We start from the raw sequence: 21,961 nt of genomic DNA on the forward strand, positions 1-21,961 counted from the left end.
TCACAACCATACGATATACAACAATGGCAGAGCTTACATTGTTTTTTAACACAGCCAAATACTTTTCTGAATATACAGGATTTTCAGAGATTGGGCAACCACCCCACCCTGACCTCAATCTGATTAATTGCGCAGTGGGATTTGTGTGCATTAGCTGGTCCACTGCAAAGTCCCAGCAGCAGAGCAATTTAGGTCAAAGATTCTGCAAGCAAGCTGTTTTTGACTTTTTTGTTTTATTGTCATGCTTATCACTCTTTGGAATTTAAATGGGATATTTCATGCGCATGTGTATTACATGGAAATAGTCTTACTTGAGACACAACGTCCAGAAACAACGCTAGGATTTACAGAGATAAAATGGGCAAGGAGACAATATAAGCATACAATTAGTGATTACTCTTCTATATAATGATACAGAGATCAATATATTAATGGATTAGTGGTTATATAATAAGTTGACCAAACAGCACAGACATAATAAGAGATACATCATTCTAGTCCCCTTCCCTGATCAACTTTAAACAACAACATTATCTTTCATATAATAATTTATAATACATCTGTAGTATGCTACCCGTTTAACACAGAACAGGTGGATATGGAGTATATATTTCAGAAGCTGGTCAGAATAACTGCAATTAAAATATAAAAGGCAGAAGCAGAAATCAACAGAACGATACAGCGCGTTTCGTGACATCCCAAACTAGCAGACAAGTATGAAAAGTACGTTCTTTGCAGTGGCTGTGTTTTTATCACCAGTCCCGGGACGGCGTGCGCGAGCCTGAGCATGACTGTGCCACGACCTCTCATTAACACCGCTGGCCTCTGTTAACACAACATGTGACAGCCAGGGAGTTCCATCAGTGACCCGGATCCCATGCTGCCCTCTGGGACCCGGGTAGAACCCCCCTCCCCCCCAGACTATTGACGTAGCCAAGCAGATGTCCTGGTGCCGGTCCAGCGACTCCACTGACGAAGAGACAGGCCGTCAAGCAGGTGGGGCCAGCCCAGGACTGAGATGGCAACTCCCCACCGGTACATAAGCTAGACTGAGAGGCGGCCCATCGCCACCCGGTATTCCATCTTAATGCCGGCTAATGCTGTTATCTCTGTTACACCCAATTAGAGCTACCTTGGACCTATCCTCCGGAGGCACGTGGCGGTCCGCTCACTGCTCTACACTTAACAGGAACAAGCAGACAGTAAGCCGCCTTGGCCTCTCGGGAGTACAGTCTGTGATGTGACCATGGTCACTTACCTTAGGCCCGATGATGATAAGGACTGCCAGGGGATTCTCAGTGTGCCACTCTGAAAGACATGAACCAGGGACAGTGACAGGCAACCAGAATTACATTTACTCGCCCTGCGTTTCGGTTTGGGAATGCAAATGTAAAGACGGCTCAGATAGAAGATCAGATAATGTCGTTTTGGCAGAGAGTGTGTCCAGTGAGAGTTAAAGGAGGGTCTGGAGGGTAATCCTGTACCTGAGAACGCCTCCAGCAGATAGAGAGGATCCTTCACTCTCCTCAGGCCACAGACCAGCAGGAACACATGCGTGTCCTCCACGCCCTCCCCAGGCAGACCTGAGAACAGACAGACAGCAGAACGCATCACAACCTATTAAAATGTACAAGGAAACCTGGACGGCAGTTAATGAGAGACATTCATCAGGCGATGTCATGAGGAAAAAAGAAACAGCGGTGACTAATGCTCTAGTCAAACACAACTCTCAGATCCCAGCAAAAAAACACTCATGCAGAAGTGGTGGTTCATTAAGTAAAATGCCGTCGTCCTGGAAGCTGAAAGTGACGGAGAAAAAAAACAACGACAACAAACATCAGTTTCGCTATCTGAAATGTCACTTGGTGCATTTCAAAAATGGAAATTGACCGACTCAGAATCAGACTAAACACACTAGTGCGTTTATAGAAGTGACCTTAATTGAGAGACTGAAAAACTAAATCTGCGCTTTTACCAGATCATCCACCATCCATTCTCAAACCCTCCCCCAGATTAGTGGGGGATTGGCTGGCCTGCAGTGAGCCTGGACCTCCATGCCAGCTACCACTGCACCCTGCCTGCCAATGCAAATCAAAACCATATCTCCCCAGCAAACCTCTGCTGTAATAAAGCCTGTTGGCATACTACTGGGGGTGTGATTCTGTCAACTGTATGAAACTCCTACTATCATCGTTTTAGAAGGTTCTAGCAGATGTGAAAACAGTGCTGCAGTCAGTATGATGAGTTGATTAGAACATGTTCTTCATCATGTGTGCTTGGGTGGGGAGGTTTCAGGACTGTAATGTCGGTAGTGGGTACCACAGTGTTTGAGGTCTGGACGACATGGTGGCATGGGGAGAGATCATAGACAATACCACTAATCTATTGTTGCAGGCACACGGAATAAAACAGATAGCAATTACCGAAAATAACCGAATAACTGTGTCATGGCATTCTTCTCCATCCCAGTACCCTAATGGTGGAACGCGCTTCCCCTGTAGCGGAGTCTCTGGCCATTTCCAGTAATCTTCTTAAAACCATAAGTTTAAAAAGTATCTAAAATAATTCCACAGTTGCCTTAGTGTTTGGGTTTTCTGGTTGTCATACCTGGCTATCATTAGATGAATGCACTAACTGGAAGTGTCTCTGACTAAAATGTTAATGTAAACAAAGAGAATAAGCTGTCACTGAAAATGAGAATCGGTTCTCAAAAATGTGATTCATTGTGAAATGTTATGGTCTAAGAATATTGGCTTGTTGGGAAGTGGTCTGGTGTAGAAAATAGATGCTCAGCATTCTTAACACCACAGTCAACTTAGGAAGTCCTGCAGGCACGTTGTCTTGACTACTGCCCAGTCAAAAACAGACCTTGGAAAGCTACAGGTGGTCCAAAACAAGGCTGTGTGCCCTGCCTTTAATCAATGAGCCAATGTCAGAATGCACACATCACACTGTAAATTATACAGAAGAGATTAAAAGCACTTCTAGTTTTAGGAAGGAATTTTGTATTCCAAACTGTCAATTTAGTCAGCTGACAGAACTATGTAATATAGATGTTCCTAACACAACATGCAACTAGGGGTTCTTTTTACAGGCCCAAAATCTAGAACGAATCCAAGGCAACACACATTATGTGAACCCATGATCGTAATGAACTCCTTACCATCTCTAATTAAGTGAGTGGAGTAAGGAGAGTTTAAACAAATTATAATAACAACCCAGAGCACAAAATGAACATGTAAATGTTACATACATGCTATTTAACAAGTTCATTTAACTGAAAAACAGACTATAGTAAACAAACTGCTGTAAGCACACGTGAAATGTACTTTGCCGTGTTAACAGAACATATGAGATTAGGATATATGGATATAAGACTAAAGAGACATTTGCTCATCATATGAGGTGGGGGGGGGGGTTCCCTTGAAATTAAACAGGTTGTTTCATCAGGTTGTATCGAACGCCAGGCTTGAATATAATGAGTACTACTATATGAATTCTTCATGTTATGCTTTGATGTGAGATGTAGATTGTTATGTCTTTACACCATACTTGTATATTAATAGTATGTATTATGTAATGACCTGTCTAGCATGGAAGGCAGGGAGATTAGCTGCAGCTTTAGGCGTCAGCTAATGGGGATCTTAATAATATTCTCAAATACACCACAAACCCCTGACACGGATCACGTTTGTTTGTGGTATTTTGCCTGCGTGTCACGATCCCTGCTGGTGGGGACAAGCAACATCTAAGCCATGGTGAGGAGGTCGGTACCATTAGGCAAGGGAGGCAGACGCCTTTGGCCCCAGAAGGCTTGTATTAAAGTTTGATTCAAACTTTAACACAATTTTACATTTTAAAATATAATAATACATTTTTTTATTTTATTATTTTTGTCTTAAAATCTGACTGTGTCGCTCAAAATGATCATGCCTTCTAATACATTAAGTTTTAGACCAAACCCCCCTCTCTTTCTCAATATAGTCTGTCCCATATTGTTTCTCACCAAAGCAGCCTGAAAGTAGGGGTGTGCGATACCGCAAAATTTGGGTTTGATCCGATACCAAGTAATACAGGGCCAGAAACGCTGATATCGATACCAATACCCATACTTTTTATTATTAAAAGCGGCTTATGTACATTGAGGTGAAAACAGTGTGCCATGATCCATCCATCCATCTTCTTCCGCTTATCCGGGGCCGGGTCACGGGGGCAGCAGTCTAAGCAGGGATGCCCAGACTTCCCTCTCCCCAGACACTTCCTCCAGCTCTTCCGGGGGGACACCGAGGCGTTCCCAGGCCAGCCGGGAGACATAGTCCCTCCAGCGTGTCCTAGGTCTTCCCCGGGGTCTCCTCCCGGTGGGACAGGACCGGAACACCTTCACAGGAAGGCGTTCCGGAGGCATCCGAAACAGATGCCCAAGCCACCTCAGCTGACCCCTCTCGAAGGTGGAGGAGCAGTGGCTCTACTCTGAGCTCCTCCCGGGTGACCGAGCTTCTCACCCTATCTCTAAGGGATCGCCCAGCCACCCTGCGGAGAAAGCTCATTTCGGCCGCCTGTATCCAGGATCTTGTCCTTTCGGTCATGACCCAAAGCTCATGACCATAGGTGAGAGTAGGAACGTAGATTGACCGGTAAATCGAGAGCTTCGCCTTGCGGCTCAGCTCTTTATTCACCACGACAGACCGATACATCAACCGCATTACTGCAGAAGCTGCACCGATCCGTCTGTCAATCTCCCGTTCCTTCCTTCCCTCACTCGTGAACAGGACCCCTAGATACTTAAACTCCTCCACTTGAGGCAAGCACTCTCCACCAACCTGAAGTGGGCAAGCCACCCTTTTCCAACTAAGGTCAGTGGGCTCACCACCCACAGGAGGGACCATAAGGGGCCGGTGCATAGAGGATCGGGCGGCAGTCGAAGGCGGGGGCCTAGACAACCCGATCCCTGGACACGGAAACTAGCTCAGTGTGCCATGATTTATGAGGTAAATGCATCATCAAGAGGCTAAATTTGAATACATCCTTATGACCAATAAATGACTGCAATCATTGTGAGTGGTAGTGAAGGGAAGGACAACTAATTTTACTGACTCGGATTTTGTCTAGTCGTTGAGAAAAAAAAATGAATCTTTCGAGTCATTTCGTTCTTTTGAGTCAGTCATGCTTATAGACAACCCATCACCATAATGTCGTGTACGTGTGTTTTTTTTACTTAACCAAACACTTGTTTTACTCTGATTACAACTATGTTTATCATTACAATCAAAAATCAAATACTACATTAATTACTGTAGGCCAGGGGTGTCAAACCGGTTCCACGGAGGGCCGAGTGTCTGCAGGTTTTTGTTTTTTCCTTTAAATTGGTTCCCAGTTCAGACCTAAATAACCAGGTGAGGGTAGAAACTAACCAATTAGTGACCTAATTAATCAATCAGGTACAAGGTGAGAGTGAAAACCTGCAGACACTTGGCCCTCCAAGGAACCGGTTTGATACCTGTGCTGTAGGCCATGTGTCCAATTATCTGTTACAAACATGTATTTACAATGCTACTTGCTTGATCAACTTTTCTTTGAGAACGTCAAACTAACAGCAGTTGGACGGCAAGTAGGCTTCGGGGCTGGAAGCCAGCAGTTGGGGAACTCCGCTGGCAGACGTTCAAATGAACGAAACAACTGAATGAAAGATCTGAGCAAGTCAGTCGTTCACAAGTCTTTTTTACTCAAGCAAAGGCGGTGGCTCCATGGTCGTTTTCATCTATTTTCTGTCATGACATCAGTAATCAACTAACTATATTATAGTCTGCGTTCAATTATCAGTTATAAACATGTCTTTATGAAGTTCCTGTCTTGGTCTATTTTTCTCTGCGAATGCATGTAGACAAAATGTTTTGTGCTTCACTGTAGACATAGCTTACCAAGCAGTATGTAGCCTATCGTTCAGATAATTATTTTCTCTACTGAAAGGAGCAGCAATGCAAGTGTCTTTGGAAGTGGCAATTCCATTCAACAAGACAGAAAGAAGGTATTTTCAAAATGCCAGTTTTGCTTTGATAAAGACAATAAGATAAAACATAGATGATGTTGGGGCCTCAACCAGTTTCTGCCTAGGGCCCCCAAAATCACTAAAACCACCTCTGGGTGCACGTGGTGCATGAATCTACCCTCGCTTAGTCTAGTCATGGTGAGAGGGTAAAAGGGCAGCTAGGGGGTAGTTTCAGTACCAATATGAAGTCATGAACTTTTTCTGGCTAATGTAATTACTATTATTTCACCTAATATGTATTGATATGTATTTATTATTTGTATGATGCCTTATGAAGGCACAGAAATACAGTCTACTTGTGCTCACATAATTTTTGTACATTTCTGATATTTATGTTTTGTACATAAATGACCTGTTTTCTGCGATGGAGGTTTAAGAATTGTTAAATGTCTGTGGTTGTGTAATTGGTTCAGGTGTCTGTCACTCGTAGGATACTGCGCCACAACAGCAGCTATTGGACGTGCTAGCAGAGAGGTAGCCCCTTGGGTGCTGTCAGACATTTACAGCACTGGTGCTGCGCAAGGCTCAAGGTCACCTGCAAAAGATAAAACCATGTTAAATGTCTCGTATCTTTAGACTGGACTGACCATGTCAGCGTTTTCATAATATTAGATCCAGCTACTAAGCAGTTGTCGTGATTTATGTAGACAATCTACAAGCAAATCTTTTAAAAGATCTTTTATATTGTGATAAACTACAGTGAAACTGTCAGTGCTGATCAGTCACTGTGGACATGACAAGTAGTTTGCATCTGAAATCGCTAATTGAAAAGCAAGAGCTAAGAAATAGCATTGCAAAAACAAGGCCCATTTTGGTTCCCCTGCCTGCTACTCAACGGAGAGGGTTTGTCGTCCAACTCATTTGAAAGATTTCCAAAAAATGTTGCCCAAAAAGAATACTGCTGTGCTACATTGTTGGTCAGCTGAGCACAACAAAATTCCTTGCCTCTTATTTTTCCCAATTACAGTGGGTAGAACAAGTATTTGATACACTGCCGATTTTGCAGGTTTTCCCACTTAAAAAGCATGTAGAAGTCTGTAGTTTTTATCATAGGTACTCTACAACTGTGAGTGACAGAATCTAAAACAAAAATCCAGAAAATCACATTGTATGATTTTTAAGTAATTAATTTGCATTTTATTGCATTACATAAGTATATGATACATCAGAAAAGCAGAACTTAATATTTGGTACAGAATCCTTTGTTTGCAATTACAGAGATCAAACGTTTCCTGTAGTTCTTGACCAGGTTTGCACACACTGCAGCAGGGATTTTGGCCCACTCCTCTATACAGACCTTCTCCAGATCCCTCAGGTTTCGGGGCTGTTGCTGGGCAATACAGACTTTCAGCTCCCTCCAAAAATTTTCTATTTGGTTCAGGTCTGGAGACTGGATAGGCCACTCCAGGACCTTGAGATGCTTCTTACGGAGCCACTTCTTAGTTGCACTGGCTGTTTTTAGGGTCGTTGTCATGCTGGAAGACCCAGCCACGACCCATCTTCAATGCTCTTACTGAGGGAAGGAGGTTGTTGGCCAAGATCTCGCGATACATGGCCCCATCCATCCTCTCCTCAATACGGTGCAGTTGTCCAGTCCCCTTTGCAGAAAAGCATCCCCAAAGAATGATGTTTCCACCTCCATGCTTCACGGTTGGGATAGTGTTCTTGGGGTTGTACTCATCCTTCTTCCTCCAAACAGGACGAGAGTTTGGAGGAAAAAGCTAAATTTAGACCAAAAAGCTAAATTTTTGTCTCATCAGACAACATGACCTTCTCCCATTCCTTCTCCAGATCATCCAGATGGTCATTGGCAAACTTCAGACGGGCCTGGACATGCGCTGGCTTGAGCAGGGGGACCTTGAGTGTGCTGCAGGATTTTAATCCATGACTTCGTAGTGTGTTACTAATGGTTTTCTTTGAGACTGTGGTCCCAGCTCTCTTCAGATCATTGACCAGGTCCTGCCGTGTAGTTCTGGGCTGATCCCTCACCTTACTCATAATCATTGATGCCCCACGAGGTGAGATCTTGCATGGAGCCCCAGACCGAGGGAGATTGACCGTCATCTTGAACTTCTTCCATTTTCTAATAATTGCGGCAACAGTTGTTGCCTTCTCACCAAGCTTCTTGCCTATTGTCCTGTAGCCCATCCCAGCCTTGTGCAAGTCTACAATTGCTCTCTGGTCTTAGCCATTGTGGAGTGGTTGGAGTCTGTTTGATTGTGTAAACAGGTGTCTTTTATACAGGTAACAAGTTCAAAAAGATGCTGTTAATACAGGTAATGAGTGGAGAACAGGAGAGCTTCTTAAAGAAAAACTAACAGGTCTGTGAGAGACGGAATTCTTACTGGTTGGTAGGTGATCAAATACTTATGTCATGCAAAAAAATGCAAATTAATTATTTAAAAATCATACAATGTGATTTACTGAATTTTTGTTTTAGATTCCAACTCTCACAGTTGAAGTGTACCTATGATAAAAATTACAGACCTCTACATGCTTTGTAAGTAGGAAAACCTGCAAAATCGGCAGTGTATATATATATATATATAGCGAAGGGCAATGACGGCCATGTTCATCGTGAAATTCCTACGCTGGCTGTGACAGCAGGAATCAGCCAGAAACTAGATATGACACTCAACCAGGAAAGGGACAGCTAAGAGTCGTCAGGTAGTCTTGACGCGAGGGCAGAAGACTAGTAGTGTATGTGTAGGCAGGGGTTAAATTGTTATTTTAGGAAGTAGAGAGCCCTACATTATACTTTCCAGTTGTGTCTAAAGTGTGAATCTGCTGGCCAGTGGAAGTATGGGAGCTTAGCTTCCCCCAGGTCTCGTTTTGACCCTATGTGGAGGAACTCAGCTCCTGCTGGCCCCTGCCCAATTTAACTGATGCATGTATAGGTATATACGGCAGGACCAATTGGGGGAGAGAAATTTGTCCATGTAATGCTCTGCAGAATACTAGTAAAACCTTCAAATCACTCAAAGACTTAATAAGCAGCCTGTGTAGGTAATCTCTTACTGGAGTAATATTGTCAATTTATTTTGTTTTTGTTAAGATTCTAGCAGACAATTGTTTATCAGGGTAGCCAGAGAGAAGAGCATTGCAATAGTAAAATTGTAAACAAAAGCGAGGAATCTTTTTTTTTTTCCTTAAAATGTTCAGGAGATGGAAAAAAGTCACACTGTTAATATTTTATACATTCATCAAAACAGATGACTGTCCAGAGTAACACTGAGGGCCCTGGCTGTTTTGGGGGAGGTACAACAGTTGAGGTTCATAGTGAGCTCAGACAGCAAATCACTTGGTTTCTAAGGATCTAAAATTAGCATTTCTGTTTCTATCGGTCATCCACTTCCTCACACCTGGCAAACAGGCTTCCAGGGTTGGCAATTTGGGGGATGCCTTGTTTTATTACAATGAAAACAAAAGTGGCCCCAAAATCAAGTCTTGAAAAACACCATGGTGTGCTAGATTTGCCAGAAGACAGACAATCCACACATACAATTGATGTAATTCTGATAGATAAGATCTAAACCAGGTGTCCAAAACAGTTCCACGGAGGGCAGAGTGTCTGCAGGTCTTTGGTTTTTCCTATAAATTGGTTCCCAGTTCTCACCTAAACAACCAGTTGAGGGTAGAAACTAACCAATTAGTAACCTCATTAGTCAAGTACAAGGTGAGAGTGAAAACCTGCAGACACTTGGCCCTCCGTGGAACTGTTTGGACACCCCTGATCTAAACCATGCAAGAACATGTTAGTGTAGACCTATTTGAGTTTCCAATCTCTCCAAAAGAAGTGAACAGTATTGTTGAAGGCAGCACTAAGGTCCAGAAGCACAAGAAAAGACAGAACCTTGGATTGATCCCATTAAAAGGTAATAAACTTTTACAGGTGCAGTCTCAGTACCATGATGGGGTGTAAACCCGGACTATTTCGTAAATCCTATTTATCTTAAGGAAGGCAAAAAACTAAAGAACTGGAAGTTAGATATTAAATGGATTTAGTAAAGTAAAAGTAAAACCATTTTGAGGTGCAGGGTATTATTACTCTTTTTTGTTCATGACCAAATTGGAGGGCTATATTTTAATATGGTGTGCACCACCTTGTTTTATTTTACTCAACCTAAATTAAGGCACAATCGCAGACTCAATGAAGAAAACTAGGTGTACTCCACTGACAATGCTAGTGACAGACTCCACAAAGCTAGCGCAAACAGCCTGTTGCCTGACCAACACCCTTTCTTATTCTGAGCCTACATCGTTAGGTCTACTAGACAGACCTAACGATCACAATTCACAGTCAGTCCCCATTCAATCTGTCAGAGCTTGAGAGGATCTACAAAGAAGAAATGGGAAAACCGCCCAAATCCAGGTGTGAAAAGCTGGTAGAGGAATACCAAATAAGACTCACAGCTGTGATCGCTGCCTAAGGCGCTTCTACAAAGTACGGAATAAAAAGTCTAACCACTTTTGTCATTATAAAAGTTTTCACTTTGTAATTATAGAGTTACTGTGAGTAGATTGATGACATTTTTTTCTCTCCAATCAATTATAAATGAAGTGTATCACACAAAAGAGAATGAAGAAAAGGGGTCTGAATTCTTTCTGAAAGCACTGTATGAATAAAAAAAAAGTGGAAATCTGTGTATCCCTGGGGTATTTATAACTTCCAAAAGATCAGCAAAGACTTCCAACCTCCCAATACATACAATACAGTATCGTTGTAACAGAGGACTCAGCAGAGGGGGATATGACTGATTTCTTTGTGTCCCCTCTCTTTACATCCACCAAAACCCAGTAGCACAAGGAGGTGTATCACAAACCTCAGCCAGTTTTTGTTACTTTCTTACAAACACTAAGGGCTTTTGATGCAATAGAGAAAAAAATACACTTACATCTGATTTAAAGTGAATGAAATCCCACCAATTCACAGTAGGACAAAAAATATCAGGTACTGTACAATATTTTCAGATCTACAACAAGACAATGAATGAAGGAGAGCTGGGAGAAGTATTAACAGGCCTTTCGAAGGGGGCGAAGTAATCCAACAAAAATAAAATCCTCCGGACATTTGGAAAATATTCATCTTACTTAAGGGGAGAAACAGAATGGCCCAAACTCTGTTCAGCTACTGTAGCAGCATTTGTTTCTTGCCTGTCCCTTGTACTGCAGAAACACATTGTTGTTGTTCTGCCTTTGATCTTGAGGGGCACTTTGCATAGCTCAATGTCATTGTTCTGTGTGTGTGTGTTTGTGTCATCGTGGCGCCTGTCAGTATGTCTGGAGACTGTCACAACGTGAGACACTGAAGGCAGAGGCTAAATAAGAGATTTTGAAACACAGCAGCTTTCAAACATCATTTAAACTGAATTCTGGATAAACTATAGGGAGTTAGACTGGGGACTGACATTTCCAATAAGAATATTTGTAAAATCTGAAGGGAAATCTACAATATCCAACACACCTTTTAATCTCCAGATGTGGCAGCAATAGAGGGAAAAAACACTACATTATGTATATTTGTGGAAGATAAACAAGTCTCTTGCAGCTAAACATACCCATACCCCACATGCACTTTCAGACGTTACGGATTAATTTGTACTGCCTCTCAAGGAGGTTGGTGTCAGCCCCCCCCCGTCCCTACAGTGTAAAACCTTCTCCACTTCAGGGAAAACCCCTGCCTGCACCTGGCCCTCTACCCCTCTCTCTCCCCCTGTCAGTCACCAGCCTGTTCCCCCGACCCTGCCCCTGTGTAGCCACTGAACGCCAGCCAACACTGAACACAGCAGGGGGCAACACACCAGGCTTCTTAGGGGGAGCTGCAGCATTCAGACCTGCCGAACATTGCACTCGCTGCAACACTACGCCCCTGGAGGCCTTGCAACAACCAAAGAGTAACACAGTGAGAGACGCATCTACAATCAGGCAGCTGGGATGCTGGGGCCTCTGTCATGTTTCACTGTAGAGGTATCTTGGGTGAGTGCCCCCAGAGCCAAGACTCCCTCAGATTCCCATTTTTACACTCAAAGCCATCCACACACATGTTTGGAGCATAACCTATATGCAAGAGGGGTGTTTTAGGTGTCTGCCATTCACATGGTGTGCCATTGCAGTTGTAGGGAATGGCAAAACAAGCCCTGTTTGGCAGAATGAGCGTCCTGATCTACTTTGAACAGAAGATACGCAGAAGGTAAGTATTGAGAATGTGTCCTCCACAGTGCCTGAGTGCGCATGGACATGGATGTGCATGGTTTTGACAGAATAGACTAGGACTGATCTTTCTGAGAGTGGAGTTATTGATTCTGCCAGCATGTTTTGCTGTGTTGTAGAAATTAAGGTATGAATGAATATGAACAATTCTTGACGGAGAAATACACTGTAGGACATCATCATATCATGGTCCAAAAGCAGGAATAGAGAAGCAAAGGAAGTAGGAGGCCCTAACATTGAAGTAGGAGGCCCTAACATTGTAGCTATGGCTGCATGCACTCAGGAGATTCTTGTGCTATAGCTAAAGAAACTCCTGTGTGTTCATTTTTGACATACAACAAATGGGATTCAAGATAGGCTTTGGTAAGAAATTGCTTCCTTCTTGCAACCCTACTAACCAAGTCAGATTAGTAAAGTTTGGGATATTTTTGTGCTTTGCACACTTGGACCAGGCTTGGCCATAAAAGCCTGTAGCTCAGTCAAAGATAGCCTGTACCGTAGCATCAATCTCCTACATCCAATTTGGTGGGATGAGCCATGCTGGGTTGAGCATTCTCTTTGCAATTCACTACAAAGAGAGCTGTCAGAAATGACTGAGTTTAACCTGAAATTATGCACATAGCCACAGCAACGCGATTCGGACTGATTTGAGCTTGTAACACAATCACCACTAAGTTGAACATATTTTTTTAACTCTAGTTAATAGTGCTGCATTTTTTTTTAGCAACTAAGGTAGGAATGAACCTGGCTAGTCTGTCTGGAGAGTATTGCATTGTTGGTTTATTGGTAGATAAATCAATAAATTTTGACAAAACAAATGACAACACTTTCACATTTGTTTTTCTGTTATAGCCTGCAAGGACCTATAGGAAGTCCAGTGTAGCTCATCTGGTGCTTGATAATTGTGCTTACAATGCAAGCGTTGTGGGATCAACTCCTGTATTTTGCTCCATACATTCTTTTTTCAAATAATACGACCAGTCCCTGATGAGAAGCCTCCCAACAGAATGGACAATGTAGGATCAGCGCTACATATAGTGCTTTCAGTTTTGTTCATCTTATTCCCATCTGACCACAAAACACTTTTCCCACATCAGAGCGGGGTCACTCATGCTTTCAGATTGTAGTTTTTGAGTAACGGCATCTTTCTTGCCACCACAGTCTAGTCTCATGCTGAGGTGCGATATGATTGATCGCTTTACCATAACTCGCTCACAGCCACTGAACTATGTAGTATCTTTAAAGTGATAGTTGACCTGCCTATGGCTTCTCCCATAAGTCTCCTGCTTGTTTGAGCGCAGAGTTTTAAGAAACAGCCTTTCCTTGGCAGTGTCTAGATGGTGTGATGCAGCTTCAACTTGCTGATTATTGATCCAACTGCACTCACTGGGATATCCAAACAGTACACCCTTTTTCTAATCTATGTATACTTAATCTGTAACTTCTGAAAAGAAATTGGGGGGACTTTTCATTATGACCAATTATCCTTCAACAGTGGTATTCTATCCACAAAATGTAACAACTTTAATGGTTTCATTTGTGTAAACATATTTCAGTTTTCATTTTTCTTACAAATAATTTCCCAAAATGAAAGTAATGTCACATTGCAATAACTGATTTTGAGTGTCAGTGTTTTGAAAGTACCAAGCTGTTGCACACCTGCAAATGGACCGAAACGTTGTTCTTAATGAAGCCCTTTTGATATTGCAAGTGATTTGAACAGTGTGCAGGAGTTTTTGTTAAATGACTGTCAGTGTTTTAAAAGCAAATATCCAACAGAAAAAATTTGAGAATTGGTCAGGGATCTGAATACAATTACTGTGTAAGGCACTCTATATACAGATTGATAAGATGCTTAGTAGATGCAATTATCAGACAGCAGCTCAGACCATACGTTTCTGAAGGAGTAAGGAGTGATGAAAGTTTGAGAGTCTTTTGAAATTTGTTTCAATCACAGGCAGCAAAGAACTGAAAAAAGAACTGACAGCAAAAGGAAGAGTTGACTTTAAGAATGATCAGTGGGAGGTAAATACAAGAGCACAGCTATTTATTTGATAGCCAGATATTGATGGACTTGAATATAAGCTGGTTCCATTGAGTCAGGAATTGTCTCAAAGCAGATTGTGGTTAACTACTTCTAATTTATTGAGTTGAATATTAGTGGCAAACCTGTAAATTACTTTGCCATGACAGGCTGCACAGTCATTTTTACAAGAGTTTATGCAGCGTTCGTGAAGTTTGCGAAATAGGAAACTGATTCTGGATTTCATCATAGACAGGAGGTGGTCAAAGTGGATCTGGAACGAGAATGAATGATCTAACCAAATACCCAGACACTTGCAGCCAATCTTCCCTATAAGCTGTGTTCAAGCATGACTGCACAACTCTTACCGCACAGAAGAAATGCCAGCCCGTATACAGGATGTAGATCAACTTAACCATATTTGTTTGGACTACAGATTTTCCACAGATGACAAGATTAAGCTTCAATCAGTTCACCCTATTAATTTATATACCAGAGCTAAGTTTTCAATGTGATTGATTCAGCATTAAACCAGCCCTTTACAATATAAGAAACCAAAACACTGTCTTGTAATGGGTGAGTTACAGCATCATACAAAGCACAATACATGTAGCCTACATTTCCATCCATCTTTGAAACATTAGTCAAAAAGCTTGCTGATGAGTGAGTGAGCAGTGTATGTTGAGGCATGGAGGGTATGTTCTAACATGATATCCTGGCTTTCACTGAGCTAATATAAGCTGTCTAGTAATCTGATAGCCAACAAGCTGACAACAGTCTTACTGGGCTATTGACTGCTATTTGCACTACATTTATAAAGATGTATATGGTATTTTAAGATTTGGAAGGAAGACTATGCAAAAGCAAGGCCCTATATATGCTGGATGCCGCATGATGTGTCTCACTAGTAGTTACTGTTTTATAGTGGTTGACTAAATCGAACAATTAGTAGTTATGGTCACTGTAGCAAATCCCTAGAAGCTTGGAAGAGTTGAAGATCAGGGACGTGTCTTTCAAAACATGCCCATCTAAGTAGTACTTGTTCTTATCCCAAAAATATATATGGACCCTCCTGCCATGGAATTGCCCTGTTTGCAATCAGTATTACTGGCACTGTTGTATAAACCGTCTGAGGAATGGCCCTGTATGGGAGAGCTATTAATCACAAGGTATTGGAGAGCTGCATCCCTGAACAGCCCTGAGCTCTCTGATGTACCTGGGATGGAAATCATCCCACAATGTTCAATTTAAAGTCAGGGCTGTGTGGGGAAGCTACTTTGAGTAATGACACACATTTACTATGGTGGTGTTGGTGGTGGGATGGGGGGGGGGCTGTAGATCTGGATCCAAGAAAGAGAGACTGAGGACATGGGTGAGTGTGAAAGAAAGAGTAAATGTTTTTAATATCTTCTGGAAGGTGGTTGTTTACAAATCTGTAATATGTGGATACTTTTCCCTGTTTCTTTCCATGTTAACTGTTCAAAATGACAATACCTGAGCTCTTTAGAAATTCCCACCAGCTGAAGCTTGTAGCCACCTCAGTCTTGATCCCTTCAGAACCAAAGAAAAGCATGTTTGTGTAAGTCTTAAAAACATTTTTTTAAATCCCTTTAATCACCTTGTCTAATAAATGAGTATATACAAAGACCTTCAACAGCAAATATAAACAAGGAAAATATTATTATCATTACCCGGCCTTGTAACCAATAACAACAAAAACAACTCCTACACCTTTTTTATACACAGACAGTTTACCCATTTTTAGAGAGCATTATTGTCACCATTTTAGAGGTTATTTCTATCTTGCAAATATGAGGAAATACCTGTAAAATATGATAGTTTTAAGTTATATTAACACACGCTTAAATTAGGTCACCTGACAAGAATGTGCATTTAAATTGAATGACATCCATGACTTTCTTAAATGTCACATCTATTATTAGATCAGGGCTCCTCCGTATGAACAGGCTAATATGTACTGAATCTGGTTGCAGCTAATTAGACCTATTCCACCAGGGGTGATGACAACCGGCCACCACTGAGTGACATAACTGGGGTATGAAGACAGCCTGGTATTGCTAACTGCTGACATGAGTTTAACTGCTGACAGGAGGGGGATTCATGCATCATTACTGTACTTCTCTGGTACCTGTTTTTATTGACAGTCCAACTGTTTAATAGGTAACAGTGTTAGTAGATCTTTCCGTGACCAGGCTTTGCAGGCAACAGTGGGGACAATAAGCTTTTTTTGCTGGAACTGGGCCCTGGGATCAATTGGTTCAGCCGAGATGTAGATTGGACATCTACTTGTACAGTTCTCTGCAGCTCAAAATATTCTTTCTGCAGCAACATTTTATAAATGTGCGATAACTCCCAAATGTGCTTAATGCAACAGCAAACAATGCCAGAAACAAACAGTGAAACACAGCAATGGACACTGATATTTCATCCTGCACACTTTACCTTGAGGCTGGATGTAGATTTTGTTGCTTTGTGACATCTAGGGGAAATCAACAGAGGATATGATATTGGCAAAGATTGTGAAAGTGAAAGTTCAATGAATCAATTTAATCATTGTAAATGTTTTGCATGATGACACATACCAACCAAACAGAAGTAACAAGCACGGAGATTTTCATAATGGATCATTTTCACTCAAACTGAGTGCAGAGAATAATTTGTGGTTAGAGTATGGTTATAAAACACTGACATTAGGTGGTAAATAAATCCATCTTATCTTAATATAGGGGACACTAAAACAACCAAGGGAAAGTAACAATTCTAGTCAGTCTAATTCAATCTTAACTTACACTACCATTCAAAAATTTGTGTGTAAAATTTCCTTGGTTTTTTCCCTTAAAATAACCTCAAATTGATCAGAAATACAGTGTAGACATTGTTAATGTTGTAAATGACTATTGTAGCTGCAAACGGCAGATTTCTAATGGAATACCTACATAAGCGTACAGAGGCCCATTATTAGCAACCATCAGTCCTGTGTTCCAATGGCACATTGTGTTAGCTAACAATGTAACATTGTACATTGCGGTATCTGCTGAAAATTGAGGATTTTTTTTAGGACAGCAAAGTGTGACTAAACTAAAAAACATTATTTCTAACACTGTCAATGGCTATATTTCCAATTCATTTAGCTAGATTTCCTATTCAGACTAATTTCACTTATGTTTTCATGGAAAACAAGGACATTTAGAAGAGACCCCAAACTTTTGAATGGTAGTGTACGTTTATATAATCACCAGTCATCAACAGAATGAGCCACTGCAAACAATTTAGTTGATGGAAAGACAGGATGTTATCACAGAGTTAGGCTGGATTAAAGAGTTAGTCTGGATCAATTCCCCATTTGTGTTTTGTCCCAATAAAAACTGTGCACCTGTCTTGAATGCATGCGGTCACAGCTAAATGACAGCGATAAAGCGTGCCATTCGCCTCAATCTGTAGCCCACGGCTGGAATCAAATCTGGAAATAACACAGGGTAATATGGTTTTAATAAGACACTATTATGGGACGGGGCAGGATATTTGGTTTTAGGTAGTAAAACCCTTCTGTTTTATTTACTGCTGCTGTCAGGGCCCTGCTGTGTCTTGACGAGTTGTTTTCCAGCAATATGCTTCAACATCATGCTGGCTCTTTCGGGTTTTAAGCGAGGTATTTGTAAAACCTTTTTTTGACAACTGCTGCAGTAAAAATGGCTTTATAAAAAAAAATATTTGATTGAAATGGTCTGATTTGAAAGTGCAGAAAGTGTTCCTTTCCCACTATGACCTATGGCAAGTTTCAGTACACATACAATGCAAATTATTTTGGTCAAAATCAGCAGATAATACAGACTGCCCTTTTCCTCAATAAAGATGTATATTAGCATTTCTATGAACCAGCTATGGTTACATCTGTGACAGACAAAAAAAGAATATGGTACACACAAAAACATGCACTTCCAAAATCATTTTTGAAGCACCACACAGTAAATGTGCTTGGTTGCTCTAAATAAGATAATGTGAGCGCTGTTCTAAAAGTAGTAGAGAAATCAATCATAGCTACCATATATACTTCAGCCTCTTCTTTCAGTTTGTCAGTAAATGCAACAGCAAATCTGTAAAACAATAAAAAGGAAAATTAATAACTACATTTCATACAGAAAATGTGTGCTTGCATGCTTATAAGTAATTATTTGATGCAGATGCAACCAACAAATATGAAAATTGTTCTCTATATTTGCTGATTTGTGCCACATGTAATCAAAACCACTTGCTTTCAAACAATCTTGTGGCTAAAAGAGATGACAGTGATAAATAATACATCCAGCCCAAAATGGGAGGTTAAATTCATTATTTCGGTAATTGTATAATTCCAAGACTGCATCTTTAAATATTGTGACAAATTGTACAGTAGTGATAGCGACTAAAAAGTCATAGTAATAAAGGTAGTAATACTAGTGGCTGGTTACCTTTAAAACAAGCAGATTGATGGGTGAATTGACTGATTGTCAAATAGATAGCTTGCACATGCACACACTGGTTTGGTGTCAGTAGCTTGAAAGGTTCACCAGTTACTATTGATGTTAGGTTATCAATTGATTCACATTAAACTGATTAAAGAGTAGAGAAATTAAAGACTTGAAAGTGTTTCCATCATCCGGAAGTAGGCTTCAAGTGTCTAATTAATGCTTAAGGAGAAGTGGTTCTTTTAATATATACTGTACTGTACCACTCATGGTCAGCACTGACAATACCGTAAACGTAATCTTAACCAATCAGATCCCAAAATATGATATATAAATATACAGCCTCGAAACATAGCTAAAATATTACAGTATGGACGGTCAGACTACATCAATTACTTTGATTTTAAGAATGGTTATTATTAACCATCCTCATCATTCATCTGGTAAGTATAAATCATTTAATGTCAATAAAGATTAGAATAGATACTGATTCGGGACAATCAGCCTGCAATCAAGTAAAAAACATTTCAGGTCAGAATGGTCCAAAACATTTTTTTTTTAAAGGATTATGCATTCTTACCTTATCTTTCATTTTATGAAGAAACTGCTGTAGTTTTCGAACAATAATAAGATCTTTGACGTCCTTATGAATTCAAAAGAAGTATTACTTCCATTGCCCAGAGGCCATAACCATGCGTATAAATGAAGTTTTAACTGCTGTCTCATGGTCGATTACTTAACTCACCACAGCAGATGTGCTGACCTAAAAGTCCTGGTTAAAACATTTCTCAAGTGAAGAGCTAAGTACATTTTAGTCTCACTTAAGATAGAAGAGATTGTTTACCCGCCTAAGAAAGTCATAGACACCCAATAAAGATAGTCCCACATACATGGGATTCAGGTATTTCATAGCATTTCAGATATATATAGTGTAAAGCAAAACAGAGGTAGGCATTCAAAGAATAATAGTAATAGAATGCTGTGTTCAGGGGTGTCAAACTCATTCCACAGGGGCTTAATTCCACAGGCTGCCCAACCCTGTTCCTTGAGAGTTACTGTCCTGTCGGGTCTCTTTAACCCCAATCTAGCAAACTTGATTTTAATAATTATTTGGATGAAAAACTAAAACAGACTACAACTGGGTTTGTAGAGAAAACCTATAGGACAGTACATCTCCAGGGTTGGGTGGTTCTGGCCGAACATCTGCTGGTTTTTGGTTTTTCCTTTCAATTGGGGTCCAATTAACACCTTGACAACCAGATGAGGGAAGTAAAAAGGCAGGAACCAAAACCTGCAGAAATGCTGCCCTCCATCGAATTAGTCGATACCTGTGCTCTACTAAATCAGCATACTTCTTATTCACATATTTCAAAAAAATAAGCTAACAATATACCTTTTGCCCTGTCATATACACTCACCTAAAGGATTATTAGGAACACCATACTAATACTGTGTTTGACCCCCTTTCGCCTTCAGAACTGCCTTAATTCTATTGATAGGATAGCATCTTGCAGTTGATGGAGATGTGTGGGATGCACATCCAGGGCACGAAGCTCCCGTTCCACCACATCCCAAAGATGCTCTATTGGGTTGAGATCTGGTGACTGTGGGGGCCATTTCAGTACAGTGAACTCATTGTCATGTTCAAGAAACCAATCTGAAATGATTCGAGCTTTGTGACATGGTGCATTATCCTGCTGGTAGTAGCCATTAAAGGATGGGTACATGGTGGTCATAAAGGGATGGACATGGTCAGAAACAATGCTCAGGTAGGCCGTGGCATTTAAACGATGCCCAATTAGCCTAAAGTGTGCCAAGAAAACATCCCCCACACCATTACACCACCAGCCTGCACAGTGGTAACAAGGCATGATGGATCCATGTTCTCATTCTGTTTACGCCAAATTCTGACTCTACCATCTGAATGTCTCAACAGAAATCGAGACTCATCAGACCAGGAGTTCAGGAGATTGTCTTGACCAGGACCACACCCCTAAATGCATTGAAGCAACTGCCATGTGATTGGTTGATTAGATAATTGCATTAATGAGAAATTGAACAGGTGTTCCTAATAATCCTTTAGGTGAGTGTATTTCATGTCAGTAGAGGAGAATTTGTTACATTAATAAGTAAGTCCACATCTTATTCCTTAAAAAGAACAAAAAAGCTCCAAAAAAGCTATTTCGCGAGTGAAGTCTAATTCTTATAAAGACCTTTGCTGAAATTATTTACTCGACAAAAATGTACTCAAATGAGCACCACTTGGTGTCCACCTCTGTCACAAAACAGCTTCATGTTTCAGCACTCCAAAGCTGTCTACTTGCCTGCCTTTTTAGTTACCTGCTCTCGCTTCATCAATTTAATTTCAAATGTAAAATTTTTGCATTAGTCTTCCCTTTGGTTTCATAAAAATCTATAGTTTTTTTAATTTATGAATAATTAGAACACTATCTAAGAGTGATGAATTCAGCAAATGCAAAAACTGCTTTTACTTCAGTGCTAAGGGTATATGGATAGCTATAAGGGTTTTGAAGCCCACAACGTATCTTTCTCCATATCATGATAATACAATTGTATTTCAGCGATGGAATCTAGGCTTTGTCACTCCTCTCCGAAAAATGACAGTTAAGAAAATGTCAGAGCAGATATCAAAGGTGTATGACAGCAACACCACAAAATCCTCCTAAGTGAGGATGAGTAGATGTGGGGGGGGGGGGGTGAAGCTGCTGCTTGTGGTTTGAGAATAATTTTTGTGTGAATATACTAAAAATACAAAGGGAATGTTGAACTACACACACTTGTGTGCTATATTTCTTAAGGATTGTGAATTGGGGCAACAGTCTCTAGTTATGGATGAGTAAATTTCATGATCAAGGTTTGCAAGGCGAGGCAGGAACAGCAGGGAGTACCCTGACTGAAATGTTTGAAGTCATGGGACCCATATTGCACCAGTGCTCCCCAGAGGCAATTATCTCTTTACACACTAGATAGGTGTCTTCCTCACTGTCTGTAAAATAAAACACCACCCATGAAAATGAAAACAGTTATATGCAAAATATAGGCCCAGATTTAGATGAGCCAATGCTAGCCAGCCACAACAGGTGAAGAGTGGTGAAGAAAAAACACACCACCAGCACAACTTGGGTTAGTTTCACTGATAAACAGTTCCACAACAGTATTACCTGCTGGTAATCCAGATACTAGAATACATCAAAG

The 21,961-nt window shown here is 40.9% G+C and overlaps 1 protein-coding gene across 4 annotated transcripts in view; it reads right to left on the reverse strand.

The window, feature by feature from the left end:
* glt1d1 (glycosyltransferase 1 domain containing 1) overlaps positions 1 to 21,961 on the reverse strand; it is a 28,943-nt gene that overhangs the window by 5,158 nt on the left and 1,824 nt on the right. For all 4 annotated transcript variants that reach the window (XR_002197714.2, XM_010895716.3, XM_010895715.3 and 1 more), the window contains exons 4-8: positions 18,343 to 18,394; positions 16,743 to 16,779; positions 15,774 to 15,830; positions 1,485 to 1,583; positions 1,259 to 1,308 (exon numbers count right to left, since the gene is read on the reverse strand). Coding sequence is in view for 3 of the 4 variants with exons in the window: in XM_010895716.3 (XP_010894018.1) it covers positions 1,259 to 1,308; positions 1,485 to 1,583; positions 15,774 to 15,830; positions 16,743 to 16,779; positions 18,343 to 18,394 (295 nt within the window). In the remaining variant the exon portion in view is untranslated. The remainder of the gene's footprint in view (positions 1 to 1,258; positions 1,309 to 1,484; positions 1,584 to 15,773; positions 15,831 to 16,742; positions 16,780 to 18,342; positions 18,395 to 21,961) is intronic.

This window comes from Esox lucius, chromosome 13, assembly GCF_011004845.1.
Source record: "Esox lucius isolate fEsoLuc1 chromosome 13, fEsoLuc1.pri, whole genome shotgun sequence".
Lineage (NCBI taxonomy): Eukaryota > Metazoa > Chordata > Actinopteri > Esociformes > Esocidae > Esox > Esox lucius.